This window comes from Malus sylvestris, chromosome 8, assembly GCF_916048215.2.
Source record: "Malus sylvestris chromosome 8, drMalSylv7.2, whole genome shotgun sequence".
NCBI lineage: Eukaryota > Viridiplantae > Streptophyta > Magnoliopsida > Rosales > Rosaceae > Malus > Malus sylvestris.
In genome coordinates this window covers 8,138,446-8,162,874 of record NC_062267.1, presented here as the reverse complement: position 1 = coordinate 8,162,874, position 24,429 = coordinate 8,138,446, and the positions used below count along the sequence as shown (strand labels likewise).

The 24,429-nt window shown below is 35.6% G+C and overlaps 2 protein-coding genes across 2 annotated transcripts; one reads left to right on the top strand and one right to left on the bottom strand.

Annotated features, from left to right (window-relative positions):
- The first annotated feature begins 7,013 nt into the window (after nucleotides 1–7,013).
- LOC126633124 (phosphatidate phosphatase PAH2-like) lies at nucleotides 7,014–13,645 on the top strand. Its single transcript, XM_050303683.1, has 12 exons — nucleotides 7,014–8,737; nucleotides 8,955–9,840; nucleotides 10,390–10,769; nucleotides 10,898–10,971; nucleotides 11,209–11,293; nucleotides 11,696–11,782; nucleotides 11,884–11,956; nucleotides 12,291–12,334; nucleotides 12,484–12,612; nucleotides 12,708–12,806; nucleotides 12,951–13,099; nucleotides 13,305–13,645. Exons 1-11 carry the CDS (start codon nucleotides 7,706–7,708, stop codon nucleotides 13,005–13,007), a joined length of 2,946 nt encoding a protein of 981 aa, XP_050159640.1. The 5' UTR covers nucleotides 7,014–7,705; the 3' UTR covers nucleotides 13,008–13,099; nucleotides 13,305–13,645.
- Nucleotides 13,646–13,992: 347 nt separating this feature from the next.
- Nucleotides 13,993–14,391, bottom strand: LOC126633128 (polcalcin Phl p 7-like). The gene has a single exon (XM_050303687.1). It carries the CDS (start codon nucleotides 14,389–14,391, stop codon nucleotides 14,104–14,106), a length of 288 nt encoding a protein of 95 aa, XP_050159644.1. The 3' UTR covers nucleotides 13,993–14,103.
- Between the last annotated feature and the right edge of the window lie 10,038 nt (nucleotides 14,392–24,429).

Below are 24,429 nucleotides of genomic sequence, written 5' to 3'. Positions count from 1 at the left end.
TTACTTCGGTCTAAAATTTCAATCAAGATCTCCATCTTCCAAGGTTTTGGAAAAAGTAAAAATCATCACGCAAATGAATACACGCATGAGAAGAAAATTTATTATGTTATCAGTTATGTACAATCAAATATCTATTTCTCTCCTCACGAAACGAAAGAGATAAACACAAAGTTGTATACAACCGACTACACTCAATAATCTCCCATACACAAGGATAGAATGTTATAACAATAAACAGTTGAACTTTGACATGATGACTTCCTAGTCCCTACAAAAAGAGGCAGTGAGAAAGAAGTGGAATCTTTTCCTATCAAAAGTGTGCTGGAAACAGAAATAGAAATGTAGGGGCTGCTGTGATTGTGGGTCGTTGATGGCCGCAGAATTTAGAAAAAGAAAGCAAGTTCACAAGTACAATTATCATTCAAGATAACAATAATGCACAAGGTACAAATGATAATCTGGTATCACATATAAAAAACACATGAGCAAATCAGGTAGCTCTAATTGAATCAGTCATACTTTAGGATTAAAGATGTGGTGCTCAAGTGATTGGATGACTCATTATCTTTTTGTGGGTTCATCTTTTATGTTTGTTGTAGTGTCACATAGTATTCACAATCCCACCAAAGCAAAAAAAACCACCCAATTCCTTGAAAGTGCATGCCTTTTGTTCCTTTTAATCATTTAATCCTACAAAAAAGAGAAGGGGGACTCACCAACAAAAACCCTTTTCCAATTGGAAGTTACACACATAAAACACACTAGATGGAGTGCATTGTGTGTCGGTGCTCACTAAGACTAAAGCTCGTTGGCCCTTGCTGCGGAGAGAAATTTCCATAAAACCTGTTGCATGTCTTCACTCTGTAACTCTCTCATCACACGCCATCTGACGAGAGAGATAAAGATATCAGTATATGCAACATGTGCTAGTAAGCTTGCTTTTCTCCTCGGCTAGCTGCATATATGCGACAGTTTTCAAAAGCATTAGATTTGACCAATACAAGTTTCTCTTTCTCAGCCACCAAGGAAAACAAGATAATAAAAGTTGTTTAATGCTTGGCTCAAGGAAAATCTTGCAACTTAATTATGATTATGTTTGCGTCTTTTCCTAAAGAAATTTTTTTTAAGCCAATAGAAGCTGATCAAAGCCTAAAAGGGTTGAGACTGAATAATGAGATCTCATATGTATTTTACCCTCCTTACCAAATATCAGAATACAACTAAATTGGAAAACTAGCATTTTTACTAACACATTAAACACTTTTAGGCTTCATTTGTAAAGTCTAGAAATATATCCACTCGAGGCATCTCAAACAGTTCTAGAGCCCCTTGGGCAGTGCTTGAACTTTTCTTCTGTATGCTCGAGCTCTTTAGGGCTGGTTTGGTATTGCTGTGCTTTGAAAAAAAACTGCTTCTGAGAATAAGCTTATTTTTGTTGCTTCACTTTTTCAGTTTTTTTTTTATCCAAAACTGTGAAAATAAGTTGTTTTTGAGTGTTTACCAAACACCTTTTTAAGCTCAGCTTTTTTTATACCCATTTTGTTATAAAAGCATCTCAGTACCAAACCAGTACTTAGAGTGGTTAAAATTCCGAACGTCTAAACAACTAGGCTGAACTTATTAAACATGTCCCAAATTTAGCTCCGTTTATAAATTTCGCATAATTCAAAGAAGATCACCCAACAGAAGAGGGAGGAGAATTGTTTTCAATTTCATTAGAAATGGATATGAAGCCTGCTTCGTGTAAGCTTATTATTTGGGTCGGGCTCATATGGCAATGGTGAAAAGGCTCAACGAGGACATTTTGTATAAGTTGGGACTCAGCCCAATTGTGTTATTGCCCTTTATCTACCAACCCAAAGCCCTAGTCGCGTATGGGCTATAATAGGATGAGAGACTAGTACATGAACCAAATTTGATGTCAGTGACATTTAACTATTTAAGTTGGAATCACTTTTTAATTTTTAATTTACAATAACATACTTACACACTTAAAGGTAAAGTGATAAATTAATATTGAAATCGTCATCCACGAAATTTAAAACTTAGACCACCCACTTACAAATAATAAAAAAAAAGAAGGTAACATGATAACGTAGCACTCATCTCCAGCTAGGGGCCGTGCGGTACTTGTAGCCTGAATATATGCAAAATCAGTCTCCACCCAACGAATAATAAGAGTCTGCCATAAAGAATCAGCTCGCCAGCCCTTGGCTTACTTTTTCTGCGTGTCCCACCATGTGCAGCCTACAAGTGAATTGTAAATTTAGTTTTGGACAAGCGATATTATCTACACTAAGGGTGAGTGGTGAGCTTAACCTCACAATGAGCTAGTGATAATATGGTTTAAACTCATATTTGATGATAATCGAACCTAAGACCTTTCACTTACAAGTGAAGATGAATATTATTAGACCATAGTACTAAATGAGGGGATTGTAAATTGAATACCTAACTCTTATTAATGACTTATAATGTGACTTAACTCAAATGCTATCATGCCTTAAAATAGAATACCATTGACAAGTGGTAGCAATAACAATAGAAACTGCGGAAGATCCTACAGTAGTATATCCGCCCATTACACAGTTCAAGCTACATATGGCTGGCGTACAACCTACGGGCTTCTTAGCCAAAAGAAAAACAACAAAAAAGTATGCCCGGTTTGGTACCTTTAATCTAAGATTATATCAAAAAATTTGTTCTATTGTTTGTCCGGTTAGATATAAGTTTGTTTTTCCCAGTGCCTCAAGCTCTTCTTGGTAAATACCTAACAAGGAAAATATTGGTTCAAGATTGTTTTGCAACTTCAAATGCTTCTAAAATGATTTTTTTTTCAAACGATAAATTTTGTTAGATTAGTCATCGATAAAATTTGAATCTACACCATCATAAAAAAGTTTAACACATTTTCACTACTGTGATAAATAACCACCTGTAAAGGCTCAAAACCCTTTTTAAAATCAAAGCACCTTGAAAACTGGAAGAAATATCCTAGAAACATATTCAGATATTTCAAATGCCCCACTTGTTTGCATGTTTTGCATGGTCAACGCCCAACCACCAGCAATTAATGAATTCCACCTTCTTTTATAGTTTTGTAACTGGGATACAAAACTGATCATGATCATATCATATGCATCCAACAAACATATATATAAACGTTTAAACGCTAACATATATATAAACGTTTAAACGCTAATCAGTTAGTATTTTAAAATGAGTTGAAATCTACTGTCTATGTCGCTTCCATCTTATCCAAATTGTAATTTTTTGACTGGTGTCAAACACTGCTGAGCTCTGGTCTTGCTCGACAGTTGATGACGCGCACTCGAAGCTACTTGTATTGCTTTGATATCTTTATTTGATGATTAGAGCAAAAAGGATCATGATTCTATAACAAATAGCGGAGGGGACAAAGAATGGTTGAAAAACGCAAAAAATTGAAAACTAGAGGTCTAGAGTTTGAAATCCGCTGTTAGTGTGGAAATTAGATTTATGGCCAGGGAGAGGTTGAAATGTCTCTGTGAGTTTTTTCGGCCCTTGAAAATGTTGGATAATCATGATTTGCCACAAGTTGTCCATATTTTTAAAAGAAAAAAAAAAGGCACAAATACGACAACAAAATTAACCATTGTACATTTGGGTCCGTACTAGTCTACTACAGTCAAACCCACTGCAATGATGTGATCTATGAACTTTTTAATCCAAATTTCTATCATTTATTATGTTTAATTCGGTTTTTAAGTTTTATAGATTTTTTTGTCAAAATTTTGTAATCTTTTTTTGGATTATGATTTCCAGCAACCCTAGGGTTGAATTCGGGTTAAAGGTCATTTTTATGTGATGTTTGAGTTGTTATCATCAAGGTTTTAAATATCGATAATATCGATGATATTTCGCCGATATTATTGATTTTTTGCTTTACCGATATTTTAATAAGTATCCAAGAAGTTTTCGTCAAAATATCGCGATATTATCGCGATATTACCGATAATATCACGAAATACTACAAAAATACTTAAAATACTGAAAATATTAAACTAACAATAACAGATACCACATCTGATCTTAGCCAAAAGACCGAGAAAAGAATGCCTTCGTCAGCTTTGGAATGTGGCTTTTATAGACCTGTTTGCTTGCTCACTTCTATTGCACAGCCAATGTGGGATGCAAACTCGTTTTTATAGGCTTGTTTGCTTGCTCAGTTCTATTGCACAGCCGATGTGGGATAACTTATCAGTCAGTCAAAAGGGTTTTGATTTGTTGCAGTGTGGGGGGAGATAAAAAGTTCTCATCTTTCCGTCATATAACTTCTGCGTCACCTTTTTTTTTTTAAATAATATTATTTATATTATAAAGATAGAAAATAAGCTAAACGGTAACTACTAGAAGCAAAGTTCTTTTTTCCTCATCTTACTGCATGGATGTAAGAAAAGTTCCAAATCAGAGAGTTAATTAAGAAATTCCTCACAAAGTTTATTAGGAGTTGTGTCATAACTCTTATTGCCAATTAATTTTGGGGTTGAAACCTTAGTTTTCTTCATGGATCTGGAGCATATATGCTTGCATATTAAAGGAAGTTGAGTTTCCACTATAAAAAGTTATTACAAATAGTTACCACACCCAATACTACATGTATGTTTGGGTGAGAGACTCCCAAACTACAAGGCATGCATTTTAGGCAAATGAAGAAGAAATCTGTCGCACAAAGTTAAATAGGAGGAATTAGAAATGTATCACATGAACATTACAAAGATATGTAAAAGAAATTTGTTAATGACTCATTTTAAGCAGTCATTTGCAAATCCCTCACGTGTTGCATTTCTAATCTCGCATATCTATCTTTTTGTGATTCATTTCTTCATGACTATGTCTAAATTCTCCTAAAATGCATAGTCATTTCTTCATGACTATATCTAAATCATGCTCTCCAATATGATTAAAATGAGGGGGGTAACCATGTCTAAATTGAACACATTGAACGGGGGGTAACCATTTCTAAATTAATAAAGAAATGAATCACATTGAGGGGAATTTTACATTGAGACGTGGTTACATCCCTCACTCATGTCTAAATTAATAAAGAAATGAATCACATTGAACAAAATGAGGGGGGTAACCATGCTCTCCAATAATTCGCATATCTATCTTTTTGTTTTAGAGCGTTCAATGTGATTCATTTTTTTTGTTTCTCACTCACTCATGTCTAAATCTTGTCGAGTTGCATATATTTAGTTGTACAAATGATCATTAAATTGTTAATATCATGCAATGTATAAAGTGTAAAATATTGTACTAATTCATTATATATAAATGATTATGGTGTGTTTAAACTTCTTTCTACACTCACAATGTTTGCCAGCTCGCTATATAATCAACTTGATAATGTTAAATACATCATGCAATGCATTTCCTTCCAATTTTTTGTGATAAACTAATAGATAATTGACTAAATAAACATCCTGCAAAGTTTCAATAAAAATTTCCAAGTTTTTCTTACAATTTCCGTGGTTTCCATGTAATTTTTATCGATATCGACATTATCCCGATATTTCCATCGATATTTCCGTGTTTTCGGACTACCGATATTTCCGATATTACCGATATTTAATACCTTAGTTATCATTCATTTCATTCAATCATAAATTTTGAGGATTGAAAAAAAGGTGATGTTGTTTACACACATATTTTTATCTTTAACACAACCCTTTAACTCTTGTCATTTGATTATTTTTATTCATTTGATGGTCGAAAATTGATAAGTATTAGATAAAAAAGAGTGTCCAAATACCACAAAAAATTATAAATTTAAGATAATCTCATCCGTTTTTGTGTTGCTGATAATATAACTAGAGTTACCATTTAATTTTATTTCTTATTTTCACACAGGCTCAATCAGCATACAGATGCAAAACCAATCATAGAACAAAATCCATCATGAGAATCAAAAGATAGGATGATCAAATCATGAATGGTACTTATATTTATCTATTAATTAATTAATTACTTAATTTATTTATCATACAAGCGACATTCTATATTAATTTACATCAAATAAAAAAAAATTTATATTCAAGAAGCGTTGAAAATAAATTATACATGATAAAATTTTCGCTGTAAAATATGTACACACCTATTTTCTATTCTACAAGAAAGAAAGTCCGACATGTTTCCACATGGCGGCAAAACTTAACGTATTAAGGAAAAGGTTACTTGGAGCCCACGTAATTCAAATGTCCACCTGTCTCAAATAAAATGCCACCCCTCGTAAGAAAAATCATGTAACATAAAGAATAGACATTTCAGATATCTAGAACTAGTCAGAACATCGCATAGCATATTATAAATAATACTAAATCGAAAATTATGTTGTTGTTTTTTTTACGTTAAGAAATTTTTTTTTTGAAATGTTATATGAACTTATACTTTTTTTTTTCAATTTGTCGTATAAATTAAAATTTTAAGGGATTTGTTATATCAAATTTTCAAGGTTATGATATCAATGTTTTTTCAGACTTTTTAACTCACCACACCCTTTCAAGCTTATTTCGGACATTTCAACTTTTTTCTTTCTTAAGAACATGATAGGCGCTGTTGAATTCTCAAAGTTTGCAATTGGTTAAATTTCATGTTAATGAGCCTAATGTACTTTTTAGTAGTTCACTATAAGTTTTGAAACGAACACATGTCTAATGTCCAAATCAATTTATTCATCTACCTTCTAATGAAAATATATCTTTGTGTAAAAATAAAAAATAAAAAAAAATCATGAAAATGAAGTCAAAAATTCGAAATAATTTTGAACACAAATGGATATCGCTTATTTTGAATAAAAAACTTAACATAATTAAAATGAGATACATTAATAATTTCAAAAAATTAATACAACAAATAGCTTAAAAGTTTGTTCATGTGACAAAATCCGTATAAATTTACTTTTCAAAAAAATTCATACGTGATGCGTTGACATTTAAAAAATCCCTCCGCTTCAACCATCTCTCGTATGCTTACGTGCAAGAACTCTCTCTCCTGACCTCTTTCTTTCAGGTCAGTTCATTTCTAGACCCTTTTATTTATTTTTAGTTTAGATTAATTCCTCTTTTTTTTTCTTATTTACTTCATCAATCATCAGAAGAATAAGGGGAAGAAAAAAAATGAAAAAAAATGAAAAAATGCGGCGCCTTTAAATATTTGTTGGAATTTTAATGGTGATTGAAGGCTCGGCACATTCGAATAATTAGCACCGAATATTCTTTCGTCACCATAACTGCTATTCCCTCTTCCTTTGGCGGTTCCTCAGAATTATATCTATAGTTTTTGGTCTTCCGTTGATGCCTTCTTTCTTGGTTGTTTGTTGATTTCGAGCTGTTGGCTTTTTAAAATCCAATGGTTTGTGGGGGCTTCAGATTGAAAAAAGGGATCTCAGAGAGGGATTTCGTCGCTTTTCTGATGCATGCAATAACTGCTTGGAGTTAGAACGGTGGTAAATTGTTAAATTTTGGGTTTTGATCAACTGGGTTGCTAAATTCTTGGTAAATTGGTCATCTGGGTTGCCTCAGAATTCAATCTTTGGATCAAAGTTTGTTGCTTTGAAGGTTTTTCGTGAGGAAATCGACCGGGTCCGGGTGTGCGTAAATTATGATTGAGTTTTGAGGTTTTGGTTAATTGGGTGTCCTGAGAAATTAGATAGGGGAGGAATAGGATGTATGCGGTTGGGAGGCTAGGGAGTTATATATCCAGAGGGGTATACACCGTCTCCGGCCCGTTCCACCCTTTTGGTGGAGCTGTGGACATAATTGTAGTTGAACAACAAGATGGGAGCTTCAAATCGTCAGCGTGGAATGTGAAATTTGGGAAGTTTCAAGGGGTTTTGAAGACAAAGGAGAAGGTGGTTAACATTAATGTCAATGGGGAGGATGCTAGTTTCCACATGTATTTGGATCATAAAGGGGAAGCTTATTTTCTTAGGGAGGTTGATGCAGAAGAAGGGGAGGCTGTGTTGTATCCTTCGTCTTCGAGTGATGAGACGGATGAGCAATGTCGGGAAAACAGGCAGCCATTGAAGTCCATGAGTTGCAATTATGATGCTGAGAATTTGACAACAGTTGATCAGATTCAAACGCTTAACGGGAAGATTTTGTCCAGGACTAATTCCCGGAAGTCACAAATTTTTGGGCTATTTGGGAGCAGGTCGACGAAGGAGCGCAAGAGTAAGGAGGAAGAGGGGGTTGATAGTGAGGTGAGAAGGGTGGATTCATTGGAGCGGGCCGAGTTTGCGGCTAACCTTTTGGAGGTGAAGTGGTCCACTAGTCTTGCCACTAAGAAATTCGGGAAGGATAATGCTTCCCGTTTTTCGTCTCCTAATGTGTTAGTTAACGAAGATATGCAGATTGATGCCGAGGAAAGCCGGCTGAGCTCATCTCTGCCTGTGTCTAGAGTATCTAGTGATGTTGGTGAATCTTTTATTGCAGCAACCGAACACGATGGGAATGCAATTGCTGTCATATCCAATGTCACAGGGTCTGATCTTGAAATTCAAAGTTCTTTTGAGCTAGAAGCTTGCCCTGGCAAGCATTTGGATGAGAAAGATGTTGTATTACCTGGCCGTGACATTTCTCATACGGCGGGTGGGATAGATGGAGTCCAACCCTTTATTTATTGTGAAACATTGTACATTGCCAGAGAAAGAAGTGGGCAAGTTCATGTTCATGCCAGAACTGAGCTGCTATCTAAGGTAATCTTTCTATCAAATCTGTTGCAATAGAAACCAAAACTTTTAAACTGTTTAGGAATTTTAAGATCCAATGTTTACTGTGACTTATTTACCAACACAAATATGCTCGAAATTTAAGAAACACAACTTGGTTATAAATGATCAATTGGCTAATATTATTCTTAATTTAGTGTACACCTGGATCGTCGAGACTGAGATATTTAGTGTTCTTCATCAGGATTCAGTTACTGAGCACCATGCTGATGATACTTCCATGGAGGTACACTCAGTGGAGGCTACTGAAACTTGTTCACAAGAGACAGATGCGCATTCATGCACAGACCATAATATTGACCTTGAAGGGCCAGCAATAGTTCAACAATACAATATTCAGACAGTCCAGCGAAATTCATTACCTGGTTCAGTTAAAAAAGTTGAGTCACAGAGCATGTTTAGTTTAAACAACTCTGGTGATCAAGTTCAAGAAGAGAAAAATACAAAAGAGGAAGAAATTGGATCATGCGATTTACAAACCCCGTCTGAGTCCGTTATTGGCCATGTCATGACAGAAGCAGCAAGTGTGTTGCCAGTGGGATTAGAGGAAGAACAATTTCTCTTCAGTGACGATGAAATCAGAATCACCGAGGTTCAGTGCACGGAATCGTGTTCTTCATCATGTGTAGACAGAGAAAATAGTCTCTCGTGTAGTCCAAAAGACAGTACAAACTATGAATCATATTCATCTCCAGAAAAGTTTGTTCACGAAGGCCCCTCAACTGATTTTGAGAAATCAAATAGAAAACTGGAGGCAGCATCAGCTGCAATTGGTATTCCTAGAAATCGTAAGGCTGCTGCTGATAAAGAAGTCAGGAAGCTGGTCGCGTCATTACCCAATATGTGGCCTCATACTGACAAGTTGAGCGCACTTGATCTTCATTATCCCTTGAGCTGTTCACTGGACTCAAATGTCAATCCCTTGAAGTCAATATGGCAAGGTAAAGATGATTTGAGCTGTAGAAAGTGGGACACAGAAGAAGAGAAAAAATTAGCACAGGAAACACCAGATATCGAGAATACTCAGGGTTCAGTGGAGCTCAAAGGTGGTCCTGCCATTCCTGCAGTTGGTGAGAAACTTAGATATTTACATGTATGATATTTCCTGCACTGAAATGCTGAAAAGTATTCTATTTTCTTTCTTGTTGGTAGTGTGTACATACTACAGTCTACATGATTATATTACAGTACTAAGAATTTATATATTCCAAGTCAGAGTGAAATATGATTAATCTGACCATTTTTTCACTTTATTTTTTGTTAGACTTATTGCCAGAATTTTCTCTCTGATGAAAATTGGAAGGGCCTAATTTGTTTTTTGGTGAACAAATATTTCTCAAGTGGTAAAATGTAGAAAGTGAAATAAATTTTGCTTTGTGCACAGCTCTCTTGCTGGAAACACTTCTTATATGAAGGGATGAAAGCTGGTACTGCTTTTCAAACAGTTTTGGAAAAATTCGATCTTGATAAATGTACTAATTGATAGACTTGTTATCTGTAGTTGTTTTCCATGGGATGTAGCTGCTTTATTGCTTTAGGATGATTCCATTATGGAAAGTGCAAATATCTGAACTGAAAGGCATATTAGCTGTCGACTGACTGGGATAAAACTATTACAGGAGATCCATCTAAAGTAAATGTTGCCACCAGCGGAAGTTGGAAACTCTGGCCTTTCGGTTCAAGGAGATCAAATTCCAGGAAAGCAATGCAGCCAGATGTGAATGGTGGTAAAAGTCCTGATGCTCAGAATGCTACAGAGAGCACCTTTGCCACCAATGGAGAGAAGAATATGCTTACAGATGGAGATAAGAATATGCTTACAGATGGAGATAAGAATATGCTTACAGATGGGGATAAGAATATGCTTGCACCGAAGGGGATGAAGAAAATGGAGAGGGTACTTGCTCCAACATCTGAGCAGCTGGCGTCCTTAAAACTCAAAGAAGGGAAGAATACAGTAACCTTCACATTCTTTACTGCAATGCTGGGGAAGCAGCAGGTTGTTTATTGTTCTGATTTTTATTTAGGTTCTCATCCTGGCTGTTCATTTTTAGTCTGATTTCTTTCTCATCGTTTGTTTTTCAGATGTAGTTACTGTCCTTTCTAACAATTCTTGTTGCTCAACAGGTTGATGCCAGAATTTATCTGTGGAAATGGAACACTCGCATAGTGATCTCAGACGTGGATGGGACAATCACAAAGTAAGGCTGTTCTTTCCAAACAATTCTTTGGTAAATTGTATTTTGAGAAAATTTTTCTGTTTTGCAAGTAATGAAGTACAGTGATTTTTAGATTTTTTTTATCAAATATGAGCAACAGTTTTTCTTTAATGATTCAGTTGTTCTTTATGCATTCACTTGTTGATTACTTGTGGGGGGAGGGGGGGGGGGGGTTCTCTTTGATTTGTCTGATCCCGCTTGATTTGCTTTGTTTTGCAGGTCAGATGTTCTAGGTCAATTCATGCCCTTGGTTGGGGTAGATTGGTCACATATAGGTGTTACAAATTTGTTTTCTGCCATTAAGGTTTGCTTATCTCGTCCTTTTTATTTCTTGTGCTCGTGGTGATGATTATTTTTTGTTCATGGTTATTTATTGACTGCAATTTTCACATTGCATTTCATCACTCCTTACAATGCATTTTGAGTACTCTGGTGGGTTGGCCTTTAGCCAACATAGGTAGTCGAAAACACATAGAGGGACTTTCTCATTAACCTAATCTGTTGGCCCATCTGTGGTTCGCTTATTCAGTCATACAGTGTCATCAACCTACAAATTATAGGCATGATTACCTTTATAATGTGCCTGCCTCTCATCTCTTATTGCCATTGTCTCTTACACAAACATGTTACATTTATTGTATGAATTACTCATAACTACACTGACATTGCATCTTTAAAGGAATTGATTGTTATTTCTATGCTGCAGGAAAATGGATATCAATTGCTTTTTTTGAGTGCACGTGCCATTTCTCAAGCCTCTGTCACCAGACAATTTTTATTCAACCTTAAGCAGGTTATGCTTAACCCATGCTAAATCCTTGATTTTCATTTTCAAACTGGAGTTAAGAAATCAAAATGCGATGTGTGTTTATTTCTTTGCTTACAAATATGCAGGATGGGAAGGCTTTACCAGATGGTCCCGTTGTTATTTCCCCAGATGGACTTTTTCCTTCTCTCTTTCGCGAAGGTAAGTGATGTTGGTGCACTTCTTTTTCTAGAACTTCAACAGAGGTCTAATTTAAATTGCTAAAGTGTTCCATTTAGTTTTCAGGCATTTTATGTGTTCGGTTCATTGCCCTTTTTTTGCAATAATCCTGATAAAAAACTGAAATGATAAACTACGCTTCATAGAGAGGAAGTGCATCCTTTCCTTGTAGAATAATGCAGAGAAAACGATTTATATGGATAACAGAGTGGAATGTAAAATTACCTTATTTGATCACTAGAAATCACATGCAATTTTCTGGTCACTAAGTCGTATGTAGTTTCTAATGCATAGACCGACACTCTGTTTTCCTCAGTTATCAGGAGGGCTCCTCATGAATTCAAAATCGCATGCTTGGAGGTTAGTTTATTAAATCTTTACCTGATCACTTGTTTTACAGCCTATCACGTTCTCGATGTTAAATAATTTGTTTCATAGGATACTTCCGAACAATAATACATATGGGTTCAAGTATCCTTTTAAATATCTTACGTTTTTCTCTGTTTCAGGATATCAAATCATTGTTCCCTTCTGATTGCAATCCATTCTATGCCGGTTTTGGAAACAGAGATACCGATGAGTTCAGCTACCTTAAGGTTGGAATCCCGAAAGGAAAAATATTCATTATTAATCCCAAGGTAATTATGACCTTCACGATATAGCAGCAATTTAAATATTTCTAATTTAGTAATGTCTAATGCCAACCTTTCTTTGTTATGGTTTGGGTATGCAGGGTGAGGTTGTTGTGAACCGCCGTGTTGACACAAAGTCATATACCTCCCTTCATGCTCTTGTGAACGGCATGTTTCCACCTACAAACTCATCTGAGCAGGTTTTGATTCTGCAATGCTTTTTCGTTTTAAACATGTTACGGTCGAGGTCTTCTTTCAAAATCATTCTGCCCTGTTCGCCCCTTCCTATGTGGCCACTAATCATTTGAACATGCTTTTTTATTTATTTTCCCTGTTGATTACAGGAGGACTTTAATACGTGGAATTTCTGGAAACTCCCACCGCGCGATATTGATGTTTGAGGTGTTGAAGAGAGTTTACTGCTTTATCTTCTCGCCTGCGCTAGATATGGAGACGGATGAGTTTTGCCATGCACGTGTTTAGAAGTGTCGAGGTAAAATCCTCATTTCTCTTTTGCCTAATCTGTCTGTGCGTGGAATGTTTTGTTGTAGTATAAAAAAAAAAAGGTCGTACCCAGTGCACAAGGCTCCCGCTTTACGCAGGGTCTGGGAGAGGTGAATGTCGGCTAGCCTTACCCCCATTTATAATGTTTTGTTGTAGTATGACAATGCTAATTCATCAAGACATGTTGGTGACAGATCTCACAGGTCGTGCGGTTGTATGTAGCTAGGAATTATTGACTAAATGACTGCTTTGCCGCGCGGGGTGATTTATCGGCGACCTGAAACAATATATGGAAGAGTTGGATCAGTCCCACCTCCATGCTGCTGCTTCATTTTCTCTTCTTTTTTTCTTCTGTTCAATCCAATTTTGTGTAGTCTGTTTCTGTACATTCCATGACCACTTCAAGTTGTAAGTATTATTTGGAAGTCGAATGGGTAAATAGGCATTCACATTCACATATAATTTAACTGTAAAGTTCTTGTTTCCAAATGTAAATTAATTTCTCAAGTGGATTCAAGTATCTAGTTTTGCTCTTTCTGTTGCACTTAATCCGTACTCAGCATTTTGCCAGATGCATGTACTTAATCACATAATATGTAATTACGCAGACTGTTATGTTTTCATATGCCATCTTAAATTGGTAGATATGTATGCAAGGATGCGAGTGATAGTAAATGCTTGTAACCAACTAAGCTACAAGCCGCTTGCAATTCTTTTAAACGCCGTGAGAAAGCAAGTACGGGATGGAACCGGCTCATCTGCATTGCCAAGTAATCTCTGAAGAATACAAATGATGCCGCACAACTCGTGCATTTTAATGTCCAATTCAATCACATTCAGTTATGTAAGTATATACATAGGACCTGACATCAAGAGCCACCATGCTCAAATGTGCCACCAGGACCATACAGAATAATACATTTTATTTTTCTCTCTCCAATTAATTAACCCAAGCCATAGAGATTAGAGACTTGATACATATACTAGTTAGAGTCAGAAGTTTACGATCTTGACACCCAAATGCTTCTGTGCAAACTCTACAAGGTTGTCGAGCTCGTCCTCATCAACGAAGCCATTGCCATTGGCGTCTGCAGACCGCACCCCAAGCCTGCTCTTGAACCTGGCAAACCGGCCCCCGGTGGCGCGGATAGCCTCCCGGAGCTCTTTTTTGCTTATTCGACCGTCTTTGTCGACATCAAATTTCTTCAACCATTTCTTCAACTCCTCCGTCGTCATAACACGTTTGCCATCGCTAGTGACGCAGCGACTTTTAATCGCCATAATATTATAATAAACTTGTTTTGTGAATGCTTCAAAGCCCTGTATTTATAATCTATTTGTAAATTGATTAATATTTTTTTTTGTTGGCGTTTGTTCAGTCTCACTTTTTGTTAAAAGTGTGATTAATTAGGTCTAGTCCATGTTTTTTTTGTTTTTTTCGTTTTACAGAATGAGATTCTGATGGAGTATGCTTTTTTGACCTATTTGTTAAAGTGTGATATTAATTAGGTCTAAACCATGCTTATTTTACCGAATGAGATTCTGATGTATGCATTTTTTTGACCAACTAGGCTACTATCAAATTTTATTCACAATTTCTGTAGAAACGTTACTTGTTCATTAAGGGTGAGAGTCTGAGAGATGTTTAGATTGAGACAAATGCCTGAAACGAGTATCGATAAAGATAATTAACTAGGTTGGTGAACCTTTAACCTAAAGAAAAAGATAATTAGGCCTGCTATCAACAAAGAAAATAAGGACGAAGTATCGAATATCTACCAAATGCAACTATGGATACATATATGTCACAACATCATAATTGATATTTTCAATATATGTAATCATCCAAATCTTCCCATAGTGGATGATCCAAATTTAAATGAAAAGAAATTGCAAATTTGAGGTTGATTTTTATGTAAACTTTATTTTTTTTATTTTTACGAGTATTGATTTTTATGTTCTCATTGTCTCTTTTTACACTCGATTCTAGTTTGGATTATTCAATTCACAAAAAAGGGAGAAGTGTAAGAGAGAGAGAATAATCAAATGCATAAATACATAGTTAAAATTTTTTTCATTTGTAAATGAAAAGTTTTAAATTCGAGTATAGTGAATGATAAGTTCAATACTAATTTACTCATCCACCTCTTATTATAAATATATTATATATAGTTGATAAATAAATATGAAAAAACCACATTTAAGTACGAGTTGTTTTTGTTATTCTCTGCAAACTAGTACGAGAATCACTTTTTCAAACGGGTAACGAATTTGCTTGGTTATCCATATATTCCTGGAAAAAGAAACATATATGAATCCACTTTCCGTTTATTTGGTATATGGCATATGTTGCCCTGTGGTATGCTCAGTGGTGAAGCTAGAATTTACCGAGGGGAGGGGTCAAATTCAAAAAAGTGCAAAGTTCAATCAAAACGGTTGCTTTCACATTGGAGAGGGGCAAAATTTCTCGTAACTTGTTATTCAAGCTCAACCAAATTGATGTACACAACTAGAGTTTTAGCCTAATTTTTCTAAGTTATTATTGAATTTATTTGAACTTGGTCAAAGTTGATAGGATTTCGAAACTAAAATTGAGTATAATGAGTTCTTGAGATCACCTCTCTTCTATTTTTAATGAGCTCCAATTTTCCAATATATTTTTCACCTCCCTTTCTCTGCAAGTCTTACTATTTCTTCCCAAACCCATCAAACTCAACTTTGTGCTTCTCCATTGAAGTTCTTGCTGTCACTCTACTGTGCTGAACGAAACCCAGTTCGTCGAATCTTTGATCTCCCTCCACCAATTGATCAAGACACCATTTTTCCACAATCCACACCCATAAATTGAGCTAATTAGAGCAACCCACTTCCCAGTTCTTCCTCTTTTTTTTTTCCTGCTACCAATATACTGCAATCATTTTGCTAAACATAACCCAATTTGTCAAATCTTTGATCTCACCCCACCAATTGATCAAGCCACCATTTTTTCCACAACCCACTTCACAATTCTTCAACTTTTTCCTTTTTTTTTTCTGAACTAATTTTCTTGACAATGAAGCTTCAATGGAATCCAATACCAATACTTTTACACCTTTTTCTCCTTCAGATTACCCTTTCCACAGCTTTCTCTCCAAGCCCCATGAACTGTACGGACACAACTCGCATGTGCACCTCCTTTTTGGCCCTTAAGCTGGAACCCAATGAGACTATGCCGGTGATTTAGAGCTTACTTCCAAAAATCAACCACAACGTTTTAGGAGTCAAGAGCGGAGGGGCTGAACCAGCGCTCCAGGCTTGTTTGTTCGGCGAGGGGAGCGGCGACCGCCACTCTTCGCCCTTACGTGGCTTCGCCACTGGGTATGCTAACCCTTTGTAGACTCCGCTTTGAATTCTCCTATTGGAATGAGTTTATTTTTCTACTTTCAAATAACATCTCTTTACCATAATTTTTTTTTTATAATCAAAACTGTTTAATCTCTTAATCTTCGTTTGAAGATCATCTCTATTTGAATCGAAGGTTGATTTATTTGCTATAGTTGGATGACAAAACAATCTCCGATTGGAATGATTTTTTTATAGGGATGACTTTCAAGTGAAGAATAAGATATTGAACGGTTCCGATTACAAAAAAGTTACAGTGAAGATACATTATTTGTTCTTGGGGATGAGCTCATCCCCCAAGAGGGGAATGCAAATATTATCCTTCATTTATGATAATACTTGTGTTTACCCATATGGGAATGCATATATTCCACCTTTTGTGGATAACGTAATTTCACTGTATAAACTTTATAATCGTAACCGTCCAACTTCTTAATCTTGATTTGAAGATCATCCCTACAAAAAACTTATTCGAATCGGATATTGTTTAGTCACTCAAATGTATCAAATAAATGGACGGTTCATCATGTGAAGGTTGTGCGAATGATCGCGGGTCACCTACGAGTCAGAACCACCTATAATGGTCTATACGACAAGCTTGTGCACCTAACTTGAATCTAAGGTGAGCATATGGTGCGAGAGGTGAACATCACGTGAGGGATTGTGCTTTAACTCTGGGCGGAGCACTAACACCAGGGTGCAGGTTTATGAGCTCTCAATACATCACATCATATCTCGCATAACTGAAGCAATCTCATATCTTTAATTTATGAACTTACTTGGCACTTACCTGTGCGTCTGCAACACCAATCATAAATATATGCAACTACTAATGCCTAAATAAAATAGGCAGATACTTTGCATGACATTTCAAAACATATAATTATTCAAATTCATTTTCTGGGAAAAATCTCAAGTATATATCATGACACTCGGGCAGAGCTATCTAGCACTATTGCACAAGCTAGTTCCTCCACTGCTACAAGCCAAACTCTTCTGGCGTTCATTGGTTTAGAAGACTCAAAAAGCTCTTTGTATTCTTTGCCATACCCTGCCGATTCCTTTATCGCCACAAGCCAAATCCTTGTGGCGTTCGTTGGTTCGAGAACAAGTCACTTTGACCCTCAGATCAACATCTTTACACATATATTCTACAAGCCCGAATGTCCAATCAGAGGATTCTGACTTTGCATTGGAGATTATAACTCTAAACTTTCATTAATACAAAATTTATTTTGTGCGCGTATTCTTGTTTCATTTGTCGCTTGAATTTTTATGTTTACAATTACAAAATAAAAACCATACAAAAATGTGTCAAAATGTGTGTAAAAAAACAATGTGCGTTCCCGAATATAACTCATATATCAAAGCTTTCTTTCTTGTGAAAAGTAAAGTCAAATTAGCTTGACTTGTATAAACAAGAATAAAACTATAGCACAAGAGTTGTCGTTATAAGAATAAAGATAAGCATGGTGCCCTCACAAAATATCTCACATGGAGTAAAAGAGAACGATAGCACAACTTTAGGTATACCTTTACAACTTGTATATCTAGTTTTGCAAGGGCAAATTTATTAGATAACAACCATCCCCACTAGTGGAGACACCATATATGAAAAACGGAGTATGATTATCTTCCCTTCTAATATTATCTCATTTCATCCTTTCCTCTCACATTTTTTGTTTTTATTTTTTTTTTCTCTACATAAAAAATTCAAAATAAGATGTAAACGTAGCATAATCGTAGTCCTTTGAATAAAGAGAGATTAAAAAAGAAAGAGATTAGAAGAGGAGATAATTCCTACTCGATGAAAAATAGTATAATGGATATGAAACAAAAAGTTGTACTGAAAAGCGATAGCCGTAATGGACAAGGATTGTTTGCCATCCCTTTTTCCATGCCCTTCCATGCCCTCCTGTTTGTGTGGTCACGGTTAAGCCACGTCAACATTTTATATTACTATTCATTTTTGCCTTATTATTTTTATAAAAAAATAATATAAAATGTTAACATGACTTAACCATGACTACACAAAATAGAAGGGCATGGAAGGGCATGAAAAATGGGAAGGCAGACAATCCTTGTCCAGCCGTCACCCGATGACCTTCATGCGTACAATTGAAAACATTACATTTAACAAATAACAATATTAACATTATGCGATAATTTATTTATTTTTAACATTTGACCAAAATTTTCTTGAAAAGTAAACATATATTTAATAAATTAGATATTAGGGTTAATATCAGTTTACTCTCTTGGAATATTTTGGTTTTCAATATTTTTTACATCAAATTTTTTTTGTCTTAGTCTAATACCTAAAGTCATAATTTTGAAACATTTTTCTACATTCATTAAGTTTCCTATCAGAACCTTAGTTAACTAATGATGTGACACTCACGTGGACAATGACTCTGCGCCACATGTCATTATGGGCCAACTGGTTTTGCTGTGTGGGTTTTCGAATTAGAATTCGGATCCTCGTTGGATCCTCTTTGTGAGGATTCCGAGAATCCATGAATCGTGTTCGTTCATAGTACATCGTGCGATTAGAAATCATTTTAAATATTTTTATTTAAAATTAAACACAAACAGTACCTGACAAAAAATTGATCGTACGATTTACAATGAACAGACACGATTCACAGATCCTCACCAAAAGAATATGGAGAGGATTCTGTTGGTTCGAATTAAAGGGTTAAGAACTCAAGATGGTGGGTTTTTGATACTTTTTGCTATGGTGTTGAAATTTCTGGTTTTTGGTGAATTTTTTTAGCTATGGCGGATGTGATGAGAGGGTGTAATCGAGGAGGAGGCAGGGGGAAGAGTTAGGATATTGAAGAGGTAGGGGGAAGAGGGTGAGGGCCCTACGGGGAAGAGCGGGAAAAACAAATAAATATATTTTTTTTAATTTTTAATTTTTAATTTTTGATTTTTGATTTTTGATTTTTGATTTTTGATTTTATTTTTTAATATCTAGTAGGCCCATATTGAGAGGAGGCAGGGGAAGAGTCAGGATATTGAAGAGCGAGGGGGAAGAGGGTGCGGGCCCTACGAGGAAGAGGGAGGGGGAGGACAAATAATTTTTTTTTTTTTTATTTTAATTTTTGAAAGTTTTTTTTTATTTACTTTTTTAATCCAGTAGGCCCATATTGAGGAGGAGGCAGAGGGAAGAGTCACGACATTGAAGAGGGAGGGGGAAGAGGGTGCGGACCCTACAGGGAAGAGGGAGGGGGAGGACAAATAATTTTTTTTTTTTAATTTTTAATTTTACTTTTTTAATATCCAGTAGGTTTATATTGACACGTGACGTTCAATTATTATTTACGTGGACGTCATGTCATCAGTTAACAGATGTTTTGACGAAAAATTTAACAAATGTATGAAAGTATCATAGAATTATGTCTTTAGGTAATATTGAGACGAAAAAAAACTTGATGTATAAAATATTGAAAAGAAGAAATTTCAGAGTAATAAACTGATACTAACCCTAGATATCAAGTACATATAAAGGATTACGCACCGAAAAAATATTGTAAACATTCACCCTCACTCCGAGTTCGACCCACTCGATCTCCCAATATTAGACTTTAGACACTAACGATAAAAAGTGTCATTCTTACATATGTTGTTGCAATTAAACGAGTTCGACTTTAGGTTCAAACCAATAAATAAACATGTTTAGTTTTATCAAAATCTAACTTTAAGGTTAATCCGACTTTGTAGATATAATTGACATTAAGTGCATAATGATGTTTTTAGAGTAGCAATGACAACGCTTAATTTAATTTGTCAGACATTGATCACTATGCTTGATAAAGCACATTATTATATCAACCGAGATGGTTAAATAGCTGCCCTATGCAAATACAAGTTGATAAGATGGTATATGAGTATTTATCAAATGTAGCAAAAGTTTGACCCTTAATTCACATAAAATTCTTAAGTTAAAACAACTAGTGAAATTTCGACAAAATAAAAAAAACAAATAGTGAAATCTGTTACTGATTAAGATTACTCTTATGCTAGAAGGTACGGTAAAAAATATTTTACTTAAGTTGATAAGAAATCTTCGTTTTTTCCTTACGCGAGATGATTCTCACTTTAAACCCTCCTGCTAGTTAGATTTCAGAAAATATTTTATCTACCTTGCCTCCTCCGTTGCTGCCATGAATGAACGCCATATACAGCTACAGCTACTCATATGTAACTAAAGACTACTTTTATACACACACACACACACACACACACACACGAAGAGCCTACATTCCTTGCCTCCTCCGTTGCTGCCATGTATGAACGCCGTAGACAGCTACAGCTACTCATATGTGACTAAAGACTACTTTTATACTTACACACACACACACACACACCCACGAAGAGCCATATATTATGGGAGACTCTTTAATAATACTACGAGTACCCAGCTAGAACTTGGATAAACCCTGTACTTTCAACTTATTTACAGTTTATACCCACATTTTAGGGCATAACTGAGAAGTTCGCCGATCTCCTCCATAGAAATGAAGCCGTCCTTGTTGGCATCTGCATGCCCTAGTGCTCTCCAAGCTCTGAAGGAGCTCCAACGCGAGCCTAATTTCTTGAAGGATGCCTTCAGCTCTTCCTTTGAAAGCCTGCCATCTCCATCCTTGTCAGAACTTTTGAACACTTCCATCACCTGCTCCTTCGTCCGCGGAATTTGGACCTTCTTATCGACAATTGTAGGCGGAAAACGGATCTCTCTGACCATATTAGTCTACAAATTCTAAGCCTCTGTTATTGTTTTGCTCACTTTCTAAAGAAGGATACAAGGAAGGATACAAGAAAGGATGTATATATATATGGGGAAAGGGATCCTCTCCGGATCCCTTCCTCCTAATCCACCAAATCAGTGGATTCGTGCCATTAAAATTTGATCTAACGGCTACAAACAGGAGCCGACTTTAAAAGTTATAATAACTTCAGCCGTTGGATCAAATTTCAATGGTATGGATCCATTGATTTAGTGGATTAGGAGGAAGGGATCCAAAGAAGAACCCCTTTCCTCTCTCTATATATATATATATAAGAAGAGGGTTATAGGCGTTTGTTTGTAGCACTATATTCTTGTGGGGTACCCTAGCCTTATGTTCGAGAATTAAATAATATTTAATTCGATTGATTAAGCTGAAAATTATGGTTTAGATTTGATTTGTTTTGTTTTTTGTTTTTTGTGCGTGTACGTAAAGCATGGAGCTTTGCAAAGTGATGGATAATGTATATCTAGGTTATTCTTGTTGACCAGATCACATGGGTTTGGATGAGCTAGCTTTGATTTTTTTAGCAGTTTCATATTGATCACTACTAGTGAGTGATGGAGTGCTGAAAGCTAAAACGGATCACAATAGAATTCTTCGTATCTGTCAATAATTCACAAAGATAGAAAGGAATAATTCAACCTTTTAGGTTTGGGAAGCCTCTGTTTTCATTTCTTTCTTTAATTTGGACACGTAGAGACAATTATTTATATTCGTTAGGCATATAGATAGTTACAGAAGCATGATATGAACGAAATAAATCAAATTATTAGTATTTTATTTCATTCATCAAACAGTCGACCTGATATCTGGGATTGGAGAGAATCAGAATTCACCATGGGCCATCAAATGAGAATCTCAATGGATTCTTTTCGCCGGCCCTTCATCTTTAGGACCCATGGAGTATATCCACAATTTTATATCAAAGGTTTGGTAAATTAACCATATCAGTCAAAGCGTCTGTGCAAGAAGAATTTCCCCGAAAAACACAAAGGGTTATAATTTAACATTTGCTCCCTAAACTTTGAAGTTTTCTATTTTAACTTTTTAACTGTTTTTGGTCTCAAATTGGTCCTTAAACTTTGAAAATTTGTAAAATAAGGTCACTAGCAAGTCAATCACAAAAGTTGATAGAATCATTGGTGAGTTCATTTCAATGTGTGGTTGGTTGGAACGGACCACATTGTCAACATCAAACTAACATCAAATCTTCGTAACTTCTGTAGACTTCAAAGAGAGATGAGAGATTGGCAAAACAATGTAACGCTAAAATGACTAATTAAATTGTTGCACATGTATTTTTTTTTTATTAAATTACATTATTTATTCAATTAATCTAGAGCAATGCCCCTACGGTGAAACTAGCTTCATCGATTGGATCCCTTTTTGTCATATTTTAAATAAAAAAAATATTCAAACTGGATTAACTTATTATTTTTGTTGGTTTTGTCTATTTTTTAGCATAAATGTATATCATTGACAAACATAATCACATGCCAATAGATTCAGGATAGTTTAGTAATTGTAAGTGAATTATTGAAATGCCCCTAAAAAAGTGGTGGCATATCTGTTACCTTTGTAACAAAAGTTACTTTGTTTTTTTTCGCATTATTTAACGTACTTTAAAAGTTTAGAGACCAACTATAGATGAAAAAGTTGAAGGATGAAAGTAGAAAACTATAAAAAAATTCAGAGGCCAAATACGAAGTCAACCCTTCCCAAAAAACAACAAAGCGTGTCTCACCAACTCCTTTTTCTTTTTTAAAATATATATGATTATGGAGCCATGGATATTCATATAGGAATTATGATTGTGTGTACCAAAAGTGGGAACAATCTGGTCACATGGATCGAAAGTTTTTTTTAGAATAATGGTTGTGTCCTCCATGGGACTTGAGAAATAAACATGGCATATGAAGTGTTTTTTGTTTTTCTTTTCTCAGAAATGGATTCAGTATGGGTAGAGTGAGTATATATTTATATAAAAAGACATTACACTAGAATTCCAGTTAGTAATCAAGTCGAGTTCGAGTTAGAATTCGAGTTAGTAATCAAGTGAGTATACATTCATCACATACAAAAACAAATAAATACATACGCGCATAGTCGAATGTATATGTAAGAAAAGGGACTAACAATTACGGTGGATTAGTGGTACTCTGACTTCTCAGTCGACAAGGATGTTGAGCGCTTATCCCTTTCCTTATGACGGTGCTGCTGGTCCCCAGTAATATGCTTATGTGCTGCTATTGTTCTTCTTAGGCTCTACCCATACTGAATCCATGTTTTCATGTTTTGATCTGGCTTCTATGGAGTAGTGGGTTATTGTTCTTATCTTGTATGTGCTCTTTGTTTGTGCAAGGTGTGTTGATTTAGGATCAAATCTTTCTATTGCATAAATTCTCCTCTGTAGGGTTATGAATTGAAATCAAATCTTGTATTTGATCTCGTTTTTTTTTTTTTATTATATTACATAAGCATTACATACATAAGAGGGGCAATACACGATCGCCTCCTTCGCTACAAGCATGCTACTACTAATAACCCAGTACGTACTATAATTAATTTAGCTTATACCCACATTCTAGGGCATAGTTGACAAGGTCTTTGATCTCCTCTTTAGAAATGGTCCCGTCACGGTTGGCATCTGCATGACCCAAAGCTCTCCTCGCCCTGAAACCACCCCAACGCGACCCGAGCTTTTTGAAGGCTGCCTTCACCTCCTCTTTGGACAGCATGCCGTCGCCGTCCAAGTCAAAACTATTGAAGAGATTCACCACCTGCTCCCTAGTCCATGGAACACCGGTTGGCTCCTTATAAATGACATCCCTAACCATGATACTATATAGATATATATAGTGATCTTGAAATTTTCTTCTGTGTTTTGTTCTACACACTACAAGAAAACTAAAAGGCTTGGCATGAATTGATGAGTGACTTACACTATATTTATATAGGGGTGTACCCAGCAGCCTGGCCCTACGTGTAATATTCTAATGCAGTAAGAGACATTAGCTTCCTAAACCCTAATATTTATTCTTGTTTGGATTAACTGTTATTGTGCGTACAGGTAAAGCGTCTTTGTAGGTGAGTAGGTATAGATGCTTATTTCACTTTGGTCAAAAGGCGGCATCTCCAAAAG

Coding starts and splice junctions, on each gene's coding strand:
- LOC126633124 (XM_050303683.1), top strand. CDS start 7,706: ATGTATGCGGTTGGGAGGCTAGGGAGTTATATATCCAGAGGGGTATAC. Junction 11,957..12,290: donor TCCTTCTCTCTTTCGCGAAG/GTAAGTGATGTT, acceptor TGTTTTCCTCAG/TTATCAGGAGGGCTCCTCAT. Junction 12,613..12,707: donor TATTCATTATTAATCCCAAG/GTAATTATGACC, acceptor TTGGGTATGCAG/GGTGAGGTTGTTGTGAACCG.
- LOC126633128 (XM_050303687.1), bottom strand. CDS start 14,391: ATGGCGATTAAAAGTCGCTGCGTCACTAGCGATGGCAAACGTGTTATG.